The 12,275-nt window shown below is 36.3% G+C and overlaps 1 protein-coding gene across 9 annotated transcripts in view; it reads right to left on the bottom strand.

Moving 5' to 3' along the window:
- Window positions 1-12,275, bottom strand: part of ROBO1 (roundabout guidance receptor 1) — a 1,227,175-nt gene that overhangs the window by 70,144 nt on the left and 1,144,756 nt on the right. For all 9 annotated transcript variants that reach the window (XM_070455058.1, XM_070455063.1, XM_070455057.1 and 6 more), the window contains 4 exons: window positions 4,415-4,620; window positions 2,848-2,929; window positions 2,514-2,682; window positions 2,264-2,430 (listed from right to left, as the gene is read on the bottom strand). In XM_070455058.1, coding sequence (XP_070311159.1) covers window positions 2,264-2,430; window positions 2,514-2,682; window positions 2,848-2,929; window positions 4,415-4,620 — 624 coding nt within the window. The remainder of the gene's footprint in view (window positions 1-2,263; window positions 2,431-2,513; window positions 2,683-2,847; window positions 2,930-4,414; window positions 4,621-12,275) is intronic.

Below are 12,275 nucleotides of genomic sequence, written 5' to 3'. Positions count from 1 at the left end.
TAATTCTGCTAAGACTACATTTGATTTTCCGACAACCACTCACTCAGTTGGCTCTGGGAGGTGTTCTAATTGACTTCAAACACTGAAGTCAGCCTCCCCCCGACCCTGCCCTCAACACACCCAATGCACACACTCCTTTTAAGCCCAGTATCCTCAGCCTATCCTTCTATAGCTAAATTTTAAAACCTAAGTTCAAGTACCAGGTTTTAAAATTTGCTCCATTAATTTTAATCTTGTTAGCGCTGGCCCATCATTCCAGTCTGTCGAGTTACTTAATTCTGGTTCTCTCATTCAGCATGCCAGCTGTGTTTCTCAAATTTTATGAACTTCCCTTATTTTTAGTCCAGTGAAAGGAATACAAATCCAATGACAAATGACAAAGTCTTATGGTATAACATAGAAATCTGAGTCTTGCATATTCATATAATTGGCTAGTTTAATCCTTGTCCAATCCTATGGGAGTAGGGATTTTTAGTCCCATTATACAGTTAAGGGAACCACTGCTCAGGATTCACTAGCTTGCTAATAGATTGAGGAGCTGAGAAACAAATTCTTTGATTTCAAAACTGTATGTCTGTTTCACTGTTTCCAATTTTCCAGCTGACATGGGTTCATTTCATTTAGGTTGTTCTACTAGCTATCATGTATAAAGGAAAGTAGATTAAAATTTTTAAAAACAAGTTAACAGATAAATCATTAACTACTCCTCATTTACAGTTGAGGATGTATTTTACAAAATCACTCATATGTGTATATGACAGAATCACAGTTAATCAGAAACTTTCACTAAGGTCTACTGGGTAGAGACCACTACACTAGGGACCAAAGTTTCAGTTCAGTTTCCAGCTGTCCCAGTTTCTGCATTCTTTACAAATGCGTATATAACATTGAAAACCTCAAACTGCCTTAAGGCAGGCTCCGAGACTATTAAAGCTACTGGTGAAGTGACTCATAATAGCAAATATATGCATTTGGGTGTGTTGATTTCACACAGCAAGAAACAGACATGGGCATGTTCCATAGTTCGGTTTGCTTTTTCTGGGAATTCTGAAACAAAACGTCCTTCTCAAAAGGTTTATACACTCTCTAGAGAAGACAAAATGCCCCACATGGAAGCTAGACTCTCTCTCAAACCTGGAAAAAGTAATTTAAATCTTTCAGTATTTCTGTGTACAATTTGTTTCTATCACTGTAACTAAGTTTCAATTTTTGCTTTGGAAATACACAAAGATAGAGACATTATGATTCCTCTGTATGTTGACAAAAGAATCTTATATTTCTAATTCCTACCATCTAAAGCTAACTTTTCTTTACTAATCTTATATGAATAAAGTACATTTAACTGTGATGACAATACATTGAAATAAAAGGTACAGGTTGATTCAAATTCACCTTTTTTTCTATATATAAGTTTTACCACTGCTTAAACATTAAAATAACAGGAGGAACAAGAAGCTGAATAGGAGATAATAACCTGTTGAAGGCTAAAAATAATTCCTATTCATGAAAGACAATAAAAAGCAGTATATCCAGAATGCGGTTTAAGTGAAAAAATTTCCAATTTCAAATGTGTTTAGAAGCAGCTTCAACATGTTCACTTTTCCTTGTATCTGTTTCTTTAACCCAGCTTTGATGAACACATACATGATTTCCATTGGAAAGTTTAATATGTTATGTTTCACATAACTGACAATGAAAGATGGAACAAAGAATATACAGACCTAGATTATTCTTTTCCATGCTTTGTAGGAGATTGGACAGAGGGGTTAAGAACAAACTATCTCTTACATTTGTGTGATTTCTAGAGAGTGTTACTTGATTATGTTTGTAATGTTCAAGACTCATTCCAAAGGTCATGAATATTAATCTCATAAACAAAGTTTACTTAATTTTAAACACAATTAAATATTTTGTGATTTGTGATTAAGATTAAATCACAAAAAGAGTTGTGATTAAGATTTTACATTCACATGTATTTAAAAATCAAGAAACTGAATATATTCTAAAAATATTCCCATAATATTTTTGCTCACTGGATTTGTGACTTTATAAAATGAGAAACATTTCTTTGTTATTTGTCAAGTCAAGGAGTAGTCAAGAAAAGAAAGTTTACAAACACCATGATTTAAAAATTAATTGAGCAACTTAAACAGATATATTTTAAATATATAATCTTAGCATGTAGTACAAATGGTTTTATTTGTATAACTGTAACATCTAAAGATAAGTTAGGTGTCCCAAGGCTGAGTAAATCAATACTTACCTTGTGTCTTCACTGGGTCTGATATCTGGCTGGGATCACTAATTCCATATGCATTAGCTGCCCTCACAAGGAAAAGGTAAATTGCATTAGGTTTGAGTCCTTTAATGGCGAATGTTTCTGTTTTCACATTCTCTGCTACGGTCTGCCAGCTGCTACCAGATGCATGGCTATGGATAGATATACAAGTTAGAATATGCATATTTAATGGTAAATCAAAAAAGAGAACTAGGAAACACCATCTTTGCTCTACCTGAAGGCTTCTATAATATAAGACGTTGGAGTTGCACCTGAATTCAAATTTGGTTGCCATGACAACGTTACTGTATTTCGGCTGACATCTGTAACTTCAGGTTTTGAGGGGGCACTAGGGATTAAATTTGGGTCAGTGGGTCTTGGAGGCTGAACTGGAACTCCGAACTCTAACAAAGAAAAAAGAAATGAAAGATGCTTACACAGAGAAGAACATAAATGTAGATAAAATATCCATCCCCTACTTAGACTTCAAGACATCCTCCATCTTTTTACCAGGAAGTAAACAACTACATTTCAAGCTTCACTTTAAGGTAAAATACTATCAAATTTACCTTGGACTTCAATGTAAGCACTCCACGTTGCTTCACCACTGGGGGTTGATGCAATGCACGTGTATCGACCAGTATCACCCAGCTGAGAAGACAGACGGAAAATAAATATCTGGAGCAATCAAGAGCTCACTGGGCTGGAAAAACAGTTATAGTTTTGTATATGGCCCATGAATATGGATAGCTGCCTTAAAATGCACTAACCAGCAGCTTCCTCTTAATTTAACATGTTTTTATTGAATGTGAATTAAAATACTGCATGAAGACAAAGACAAATTGTTATTCTAATTGTGTGATAAAGATATAGTATTTAAGTGCATTAACAGCATCAATTTCTCTGTTAGGGACAGTACAGGAGGTATATAACCTTAAATTCAAAGGGTTAATCTTTAATACTGATTTATATTTCATATTTACTAAGTCACATAGTAAGGCTAATAAAGTATAGCCAATGACTCTTCTTGCTGTTTCATATTTTACTTGAGTTACATCCACATGGATAAAGGAGATAAACAGATATTTAAAGAAAATGGATAGACACAAAATGATTTCTTCTTAAAGCATTCCCTCTTTTTCCTCTTTATTTTTTAACCCGTTCAGGCAGTTTAGCAAGTATAAAGTTAGACCCCAGCTAGAATGATGCTCTCTCCCCTTTCAAAAGACTGGCTGCCAGAAAACAAACACAGGTCACATGTTCAATGGTAAAATCCTCAGTAGCATAATGAGCCCATGTACCTCTGCTTAAGGCAATAGCTCTATCATCAAATAATACTGGATAAAGCAAGAACACTATCATCTTGTTCTGGCAATTGTAATAACAAAATCACAATCAGTCGCAAAAAAGTACAACATATTAACTTTCATGGCACATGAAATGAACTATGTTGATCCAAAACTCCAAAGCTGCTGCTCACAATAGGCAATAAAGCAATTGAAATTTATGTTTATTGCTGTCAAAGCTATTCTTTCATATGCCCCATGAGCTTGTCTCATCTTGACCTAAAATGAAAAAGAAAAATCAAAACAAAACAATATAGTCCTGAAAAGAACAGGTATGGGATGTGATGTCCTGGGAAGGTAAATCCCTAAATTGTTCCCACAAACCTGTGAGATTTCATCATTTCACATTCTGATTTGAAATGTACATTGAATCTACACACTGCTTTATCATTTTTGTTTGCATGTAGAATATTCTGTAATTGCGAAATGCTGAACCAAATAGTCACAATAGAACTCTTGAAGCTTACAACATATAATATAGTACTGGAAAATAACTTTGAAAGACGGAAGGAATGTATTCTATCACTGCTTGGAAGGTATTTTTTTCTCCCACAAATTCTTATCCTTTTCTCCTCCATGTAAAATCTTAAACTACTTGGGTTAAATTACGAGTCATTATCACCAGAAATATACACAGAGAAGTGTCCGAAAGAATAAAGCATCAAATTAAAAATATATTAATACTGCTATTAGCATTTCATTATTTCTAAAATTTGAGGCTTCAACACTGGTTTGCTGGAGGCAAAAACAAAGTGGAACAAAATGGGAAACCCAGGGTGCCACAAGTTACCTTAGCATATCGGATCTGTAGTACTCCGGTCTCCAGCTGTTTGATTCGAGAATCTTGGGTTGAAACAAGGACTCCATCCTTTCTCCACAGAATTGTGGGCACTGGACTGCCTGTGGCCACACAGCTGAGCACTAAAGTACCATCCACTGCTACAGTTTGATTCACAGGACCTTGTCGAATGACTGGGGGAGGTCGGTCTGCAATCACTGCCAGCAAAAACAACAGGAAATAGATTTCTGCAACTGGAAGCAATTTTCTAATCATCTGAGCAACAGCAGTTGCTCTAGGCTTTGAAACACACTAATTAAACAAGTAATTAAAGTAGGAGACATGCATTATTCAGAATGCATTTCTATGATGTACTGATTGAGAATATGAAAATGAGATACAATGCACTCCTTTCAAGTGACCAACCACTGACTAGGCTTGCTGCATTGTCCAGGGACCTATTTAATTTAAGAGTTCAGAGACTACATGAGGGTTGTGGATTGTGAAGATGTATGGTGGTGAGAAGTGGAGTACTGTGCTTTTTAAATTTTAAAATATGTACAACACAAAATGACAACAAAAAAACTATATACCCCAAGGAAATGTATGAGACAGATTTTCATAAATGAACCAAAGCCAACTTGATAATTGTTCTGTGTCCAATAGACAGAATGATGGTATCACACCAGCATGTTTGCTAATTTTGTATCCGAAAACATGCTTTGGACTTTGATAACTGACAAATAAATATGATTGAGCTCTTTGATATTGGAATTTTTTCTATTAAAAGCATACATGCTTAAATATATCTCAGTCCTAATAGATTCAGGGAAACTGGAAAACTGTCCAAAAATACTGTTGGTAGGTGGTAGCTCAGGTGATAAAGAATCTGCCTACAATGAGGGAGACCCAAGTTTGATCCCTGGGTCAGGAAGATCCCCTGGAGAAGGAAATGACAATGCATTCCAGTATCCTTGCCTAGGAAGTCTCATGGACAGAGGAACCTGGTAGGCTACAGTCCTTGGGGTCTCAAGACTCGGACAAGACTTAGTGACTAAATAATGACAAATCCAAAAATATAACTCAAGCTGATACCTAACTCAGGAAATAATACACTTCCATATCAGAATTATAGGAATGGCAAGATGCTTTCACTAATTGTATTATCTTAACAGTTTTAACGTCCTATGAAAGGAAACAATGGAAGGCAATTTTTATAAAATAGAATAAAATTATTTGTATTATATGCCGCTGCTGCTGCTAAGTCGCTTTAGTCGTGTCCGACTCTGTGCGACCCCACAGACGGCAGCCCACCAGGCTCCGCCGTCCCTGGGTTTCTCCAGGCAAGAACACTGGAGTGGGTTGCCATTTCCTTCTCCAATGCATAAAAGTGAAAAGTGAAAGTGAAGTCGCTCAGTCGTGTCTGACTCTTTGCGACCCCATGGACTGCAGCCTACCAGGCTCCTCCGTCCATAGGATTCTCCACGCAAGAGTACTGGAGTGGGGTGCCATTGCCTTCTCTGTTCTATTATATGAAAAAAATCTAAAAACTTTATCTGAGACAATAAAATCATAATTTTAGGGAAAAATCCACAACAACTGTAGTGGAACAAGAATAAATCCTGCATTAGAGAGATCTTCTATCCCTTGACCTCAGCAATTTAGGTGAAATTTCATAGATAGTTTTGTATATGATTAAACAAACAAAAAAAAGTTCAGTTTTCATTATTAAACTTAAAAATTCTGAATATTAGTTAAAAAATTTTATGTCATGAGTATTCAAAAGACAAATCTAAGAAATTGCCTGCTTAAAGAAAACTGGTTGCCAGAGTAACTAAATTTTGGACGCAACATTTTCAAGCCTGGATGTGTCACATTCAAAGTTTTATGCACCAAAGATTCTGTACAAGCTGGAGGCACACTTCAATTTGTTCCTCATTTATCATGCAATAATTATTAGTGTTGGGCATTCAATCTAAGAAAAACAAGAAAGCAAGAGAGTGAAATTAGCAACTGTGCATTTTCACTTCGCCCTTCCAATTTTCTTCCATCTTTGGTTGCTAGTGTGAAATTTGTTAATACCGTAGGGGTGTATTAGAAGGCTGGAGGTTGAAACTTGGCAGGAATGTTTCAGATACTCCATGGGTGAAAACTATAAGCCAATAATTCCTTTGCTTAGAGTTGTTTAATCTTTTCTACATTATCTGTTAAGTTTGGCTAAAATCAAATTAAATGCCCCTCCTGGTATGTATGAAAAAATAATGATAATGTTTTATTGCACTGAGGTTTTTATAAGACTCTACCACTTGTGTTCCCCCGATTCTAAGAATGAATGAATATAATGAATATTTATTTCTATATATTAATTAAATTAGTAACAGAGTGGTTCTTTATAACTGACTATAATTAAGCCCAGTAGTGCAGTGGTTTACTTTCATAGTCTTGTCATATTTAGCAATAATTCAGTATCTGGGGATTTATCCAACTTTCTGTGTCTTCACAGTTCTTTGATATTTGCCTCATATTTAGCATCCCCCAGTTACTGATTTCTTCCTGGTTTACCTTGGGTGGTTTACAAAAATAAGCAAGAAAAGAGGAGCAGGCTTGATTATCAGCCTCTACCATCTGTCATGTGTCTTCAGGCAAGTTCTTTATATTATCTAAGTCTCTGGTTTTTATCTGTAACATGAGGATTATAATACTTGTTCTAACCAGCTCCAGGGACTGCTATGAAGATTTAAGCGGAATAATAAATATTCCATGTGCTTTGCTAATTGCAAAAAGCTAGACATTTATATGAACTGTGAAATCACTACTTACCCTTTTCTATAAAATAGTAATATGCAAATCAGAGGCAAAAAGGTTCATAAAGCAATTTTACATTTTTAGGTAAGACAACGGAATATGTTGGTGTCACAGATTAGAATAAAATCCTGATAAAACATCTAAAGTTACACAAACTAAAGTGCATAACACATTTACAAATCAACCCTAAATTTAGGACTATGAGAAAAACTTCAAATAAAGAGTCTAATAGCTCACATTTGGGTTATTAGAATGAATTATCAGGTAGTAAAACAGGATGTGTAAGAAACAGAAATATGATTTAAAGAAAGGGCGTGCATGGACTTTAGAATCAGAAGGATTCAGCACTGTAAAATGAAAATGTTCCACATCTGTGCTCTCTAATATAGAAACCAAGGACTTCAAGTGGCTACTGAGCATCTGAGTGTGGTTGGTGTGACTGTGGAACTTTAAGTAATTTTAACTGTTATTTAAATAACCTCATGTGGCAGGTGGCTACTGTGCTGGCTGGTGCAAACTTTGTGGTTTTAAATCTCAGTTCTGCTAGCTAGTATCGGAAGGCTCTGGGTATATCTTTTTTTTTAAATTAATTTATCTTTATTGAAGTATAGTTGCTTTACAGTGTGTGTTAGGTTCTACTGTACAGCAAAATGAATCAGTCATACGTATACATATTCTCCTTCTCTTCTGGACTCCTTTCCTATTTGGGTCACCACAAAGCATTAAGTAGAGTTCCCTGCGCTATAGAGCAGGTTTTCATTAGTTACCTATTTTATACATAGAATCAATAGTGTGTATATAAATCAGTCCCAGTCTCCCAATTGCTCCTATCCCCACTTCCCCCTTGGTATTGAGTAAAACAAATATCGCACATTAATGCATATATGTAGCATCTACAAAAATGATGTAGATGGTCTTACTTGCAAGGCAGAAATAGAGACACAGACATAGAAATCTGGCTCTATCTCTTTACCATTCTCTGCTTCAGTTTCCTTATCTATAAAGTGCAGTGTCAGGTTTGAAATGATTGATCTGTTTAAAGTTACTAGCATAGTGCCTGGCACAAAGGAGACATTAAATAACTTTAACTGCTTATTTTAATTATCAGTATAGTGGTGATGGTGGCGATGGTGGTGCTGGGTGCAGCAGGGTAACAGGTGATGTATCCCTGTTAGAACAGAGTTTATATAAGTTCACCTAGTTTTCCACATGTTCAGTGAGAGATTTAAAGACCCTAAATATAAAGATATAACATCAGAGGTAATATTTTTGTCACCTCAAAAAATAATCATAAAGTCTATGTTAATGCATTTAAATATAGTCATAAAATAACTTTAAGTGAGCAACAGTATAGAATAACATACACGCACTGATGAGTTTAAGGATGCAAAATTACATCTGTGCACCAACAAACGGGGCGTCCCAGGTGATGCTAGTGGTAAAGAACCTGCCTGTCAATGCAGGAGATGAGACATAAGAGACTCGGGTTCAGTCCCTGGGTCAGGAAGATCCCCTGGAGGGGGAAATGGCAACCCACTCCAGTATTCTCGCCTGGAGAATCCCCAGGGACTTAGCAGCCTAGTGGGCTGCAGTCCATAGGGTAGCAAAGAGTCAGACATGACTGAGGTGACTTAGCATGCAGACCAACAAACGTGAGAATCATATATCACAATTGCCATCAGTTTGCAAAACATATCTCAAATACCTGTAGGCTGTAAACGATTATCTCATTTCAGCAATTAGGAAGCTGAAACACTGGAAGCTCAAGTGACTCATCGAAATAAAAAAGCTAGCAATTGGCAAATAGCTAGTAATTGGAAAATTAACCCTCTTTCTACTGTATATCAATAACTTTTGAGAGATTCATGCAAGCGATTTTAGATTTTAAATATCAGCCACCACTGACTACTTTTTCTTACTTTTTAGTAATAAAGAGAAGAAGCATTTTCACTTAAATAGGTGACATGGATTTCTACGTTCCTGAGTCAAAAGTGACAAGGCGTAGGCCTCAGGTGCAGAGAAATAGCACTTCAAAGACAATTCCTACTCTACCGTGTTCTCTGCCTCATGCTTTTGCCTTTGTTCTGTTTGCAAACAATAAAGAGAAAAAGATGAGAGACTAAAGTCAAACAGTATCCAGAAAATACTCTGCCTATTATCTCTCTTCTTGATTTGGTAATATGTAAATACTGATATTGTCAGCACACACAATAGGTGCAGCTTACCTATAAAGAATGAGTCCATAGTTGTAAGTTGTTTGTATGATATTTATGGACTCCCAAACAAACAAAACTAAAAATTTAGTATCACCACAGCAGAAACAAAACCACGTAAAATCTCCCCAGAGATGGTAAGATGAAACAGGACATTTAGTTCTAGAAGTGAACTGGGCACTAGGGATGAATCCCAAATCCACAAATTTAGGGGTTTTGTTTTACTTTTAATTTAGCAGAAGTTCATATGCTTGATCTATTCTCACATATAACCATTCATGATAAAGCCATGTCAAAGGCACTTAGAAAGTCTTGCTTTTAATTACGAGACTAGTAAGGGATATTTCAAAATACTTTACCATAGTTTCCTCTGGCCTTTTTTCATGCACATCCTTACATGCAAGTTGCTTTATAAAGTTGCAATCATAAACATATTTGCAAATCTATGTTCTACTTTTTCTAAATATTGATTATATTGATCATTATCAAATTAACTATCTGTCTTCACAGCCATCATTGAATAGCTCTAATACATTTAAGAAATTGTAAAAACATTTTGAAAGTGAAATTGGGTCAGTCGTGTTCAACTCTTTAAGACCCCATCGACTATACAGTCCATGGAATTCTCCAGGTCAGAATACTGCAGTGGATAGCCTTTCCCTTCTCCAGGGGATCTTCCCAACCCAGGGATCCAACCCAGGTCTCCCACATTGCAGGCGGATTCTTTACCAGCTGAGCCACAAGGGGAAGCCCCCAAAACATTTTAGGTCATCCTAATTTATTGGAGCCAGTAGATATATAATGTATATCATACACAGTATTAAGAATGTGAACTTTTGAGTGAGATGGCCTAAATTTTGAATTATGTCTTAATCAACAGCTAGCTGTTCATCCCTTCCTTCTTTGTTACACCCACTTATTCAAAAAAATATATAGTGAGTGTCTACCATGTGTTAGACCTTGGTGGATACTGTGTATGTATTTGATTTGATTGGACAGAAATATTCCCTAAATTGGAAGACTTCGATTGTTAAGATGTTAATTCTCCTTAAATTGTTTAATAATTAAAGTGGAATCAAAATTAAAATTTTGATTTTTTTTTGTTTGCTTAGGATATTAGGATGTGTATGTATATCTGAGTGCATGTGTATGTATTATGTGTATGGAAATTGACCAGTTTTAAAAACTTTATTAAAAAATGCAGAAGGCCTATAACAGCCAACCTAAAACAAGAAAAACAAAGTTGAGACTTTACCAGTTTATAAGGTTTACTATAAAGCTATAATAATTAAGATCACATATACTGGCATAAATAAATGGAATATAATAGAGAACATACAAGTAGTTTACTACATTTATGGGGGCTTCCCTCATAGCTCAGTTGGTAAAGAATCCACCTGCAATGCAGGAGACTCTGGTTTGTTTTCTGGGTTGGGAAGATCTTCTGGAGAAGGGATAGGCTATATGCTCCAGTATTCCTGGGCTTCCCTTGTGCCTCAGCTGGTAAAGAATCTGCCTGCAATGTGGGAGACTTGGGTTTGATCCCTGGGTTGGGAAGATCCCCTGGAGAAAGGAAAGGCTACCCACTCCAGTATTCTGGCCTGGAAAATTCCACGCACTACACAGTCCATGGGGTCACAGAGAGTCAGACAGGACTCAGTGACTTTCACTTTCACTATGTTTATGTTCATTTCAATTATGATTAACATGCCACTGAAATTCACCGGGGAAAGGACTGCCTTTTCAGTAACTGATGCTGAAATATTTAGGATCCATATAAGGGAAGAAAATGAATTTTGACCCTTATTTTACACCATACACAAAGGTTAATTAAAGACTGATTAACAACTTAAATCTCAAATATACAGACAATAAAGATTCCAGAAAAAAATAGGTGAATATCCTCATGATCTTAATGTAGACTAGGGAACTAAAAGGACAACGCAGAGGAGAAAAAAATAATACACTGGGTCTCATTAGAATTAATTACTTAAGCTCTAAAATCATCATTAAGCGAATGACTGGGAATAAATATTTATAATACATATATCGGACAAAGATATATCCAGACTACAAGGGAAAATGAAAAAAAAAGAGAGAGAGAAATGAGTAGAGTATATGCATCCACGAAAAGGCAAACCAGGATAATTGAATGCATATGCCCACCCATAGTCTTCTACAGAAACATTTAGCTTTATTAATAAAAGTCCTGAATTGAAAATAACCCATCAATAGAAGAGTACATAAATAAACATAAATAAATTGTGAGCTACTTATACAATGAAATACTATACACCAACAAAAAAGTGCATGTATATTTCTTTTATGTATATATACATATGTATACACAAGTACTCTCCAGTTTTTGAAAGTTCATCATAAGCCAGTTTGCTTTTATGAGGGCTTCCCTCATAGCTCAGTTGGTAGAGAATCCGCCTGCAATGCAGGAGACCCTGGTTTGATTCCTAGGTTGGGAAGATCCACTGGAGAAGGGATAGGCTGCCCACTCCAGTATTCTTGGGCTTCTCTTGTGCCTCAGCTGGTAAAGAATCTGCCTGCAATGTGGGAGGCCTGGGTTTGATCCCTGGGTTGGGAAGATCTCCTGGAGAAGGGAAAGACTACCCACTCCAGTACTCTGGCCTGGAGAATTCCATGGACTGTATAGTCCATGGGGTCTCAGAGTCAGACATGACAGAGTGACTTTCACTTTTTCACTTTTATGAAAGACCTGTATTAATATAGGGCTTCCCAGGTGGCTCAGTGGTAAAGAATCCTCTTGCCAATGCAGGAGATGTAGGCTTGATCCTGGGTCGAGAAGATCCCCTGGAGAGGGAAATGGCAACCCACTCCCAGTA

The sequence above is a fragment of the Odocoileus virginianus genome, chromosome 25 (assembly GCF_023699985.2).
Source record: "Odocoileus virginianus isolate 20LAN1187 ecotype Illinois chromosome 25, Ovbor_1.2, whole genome shotgun sequence".
NCBI classification, from domain to species: Eukaryota; Metazoa; Chordata; class Mammalia; order Artiodactyla; family Cervidae; genus Odocoileus; species Odocoileus virginianus.
The sequence above is the reverse complement of the archived record's forward strand: the minus strand, read 5'-3'. Positions and strand labels throughout refer to the sequence as shown.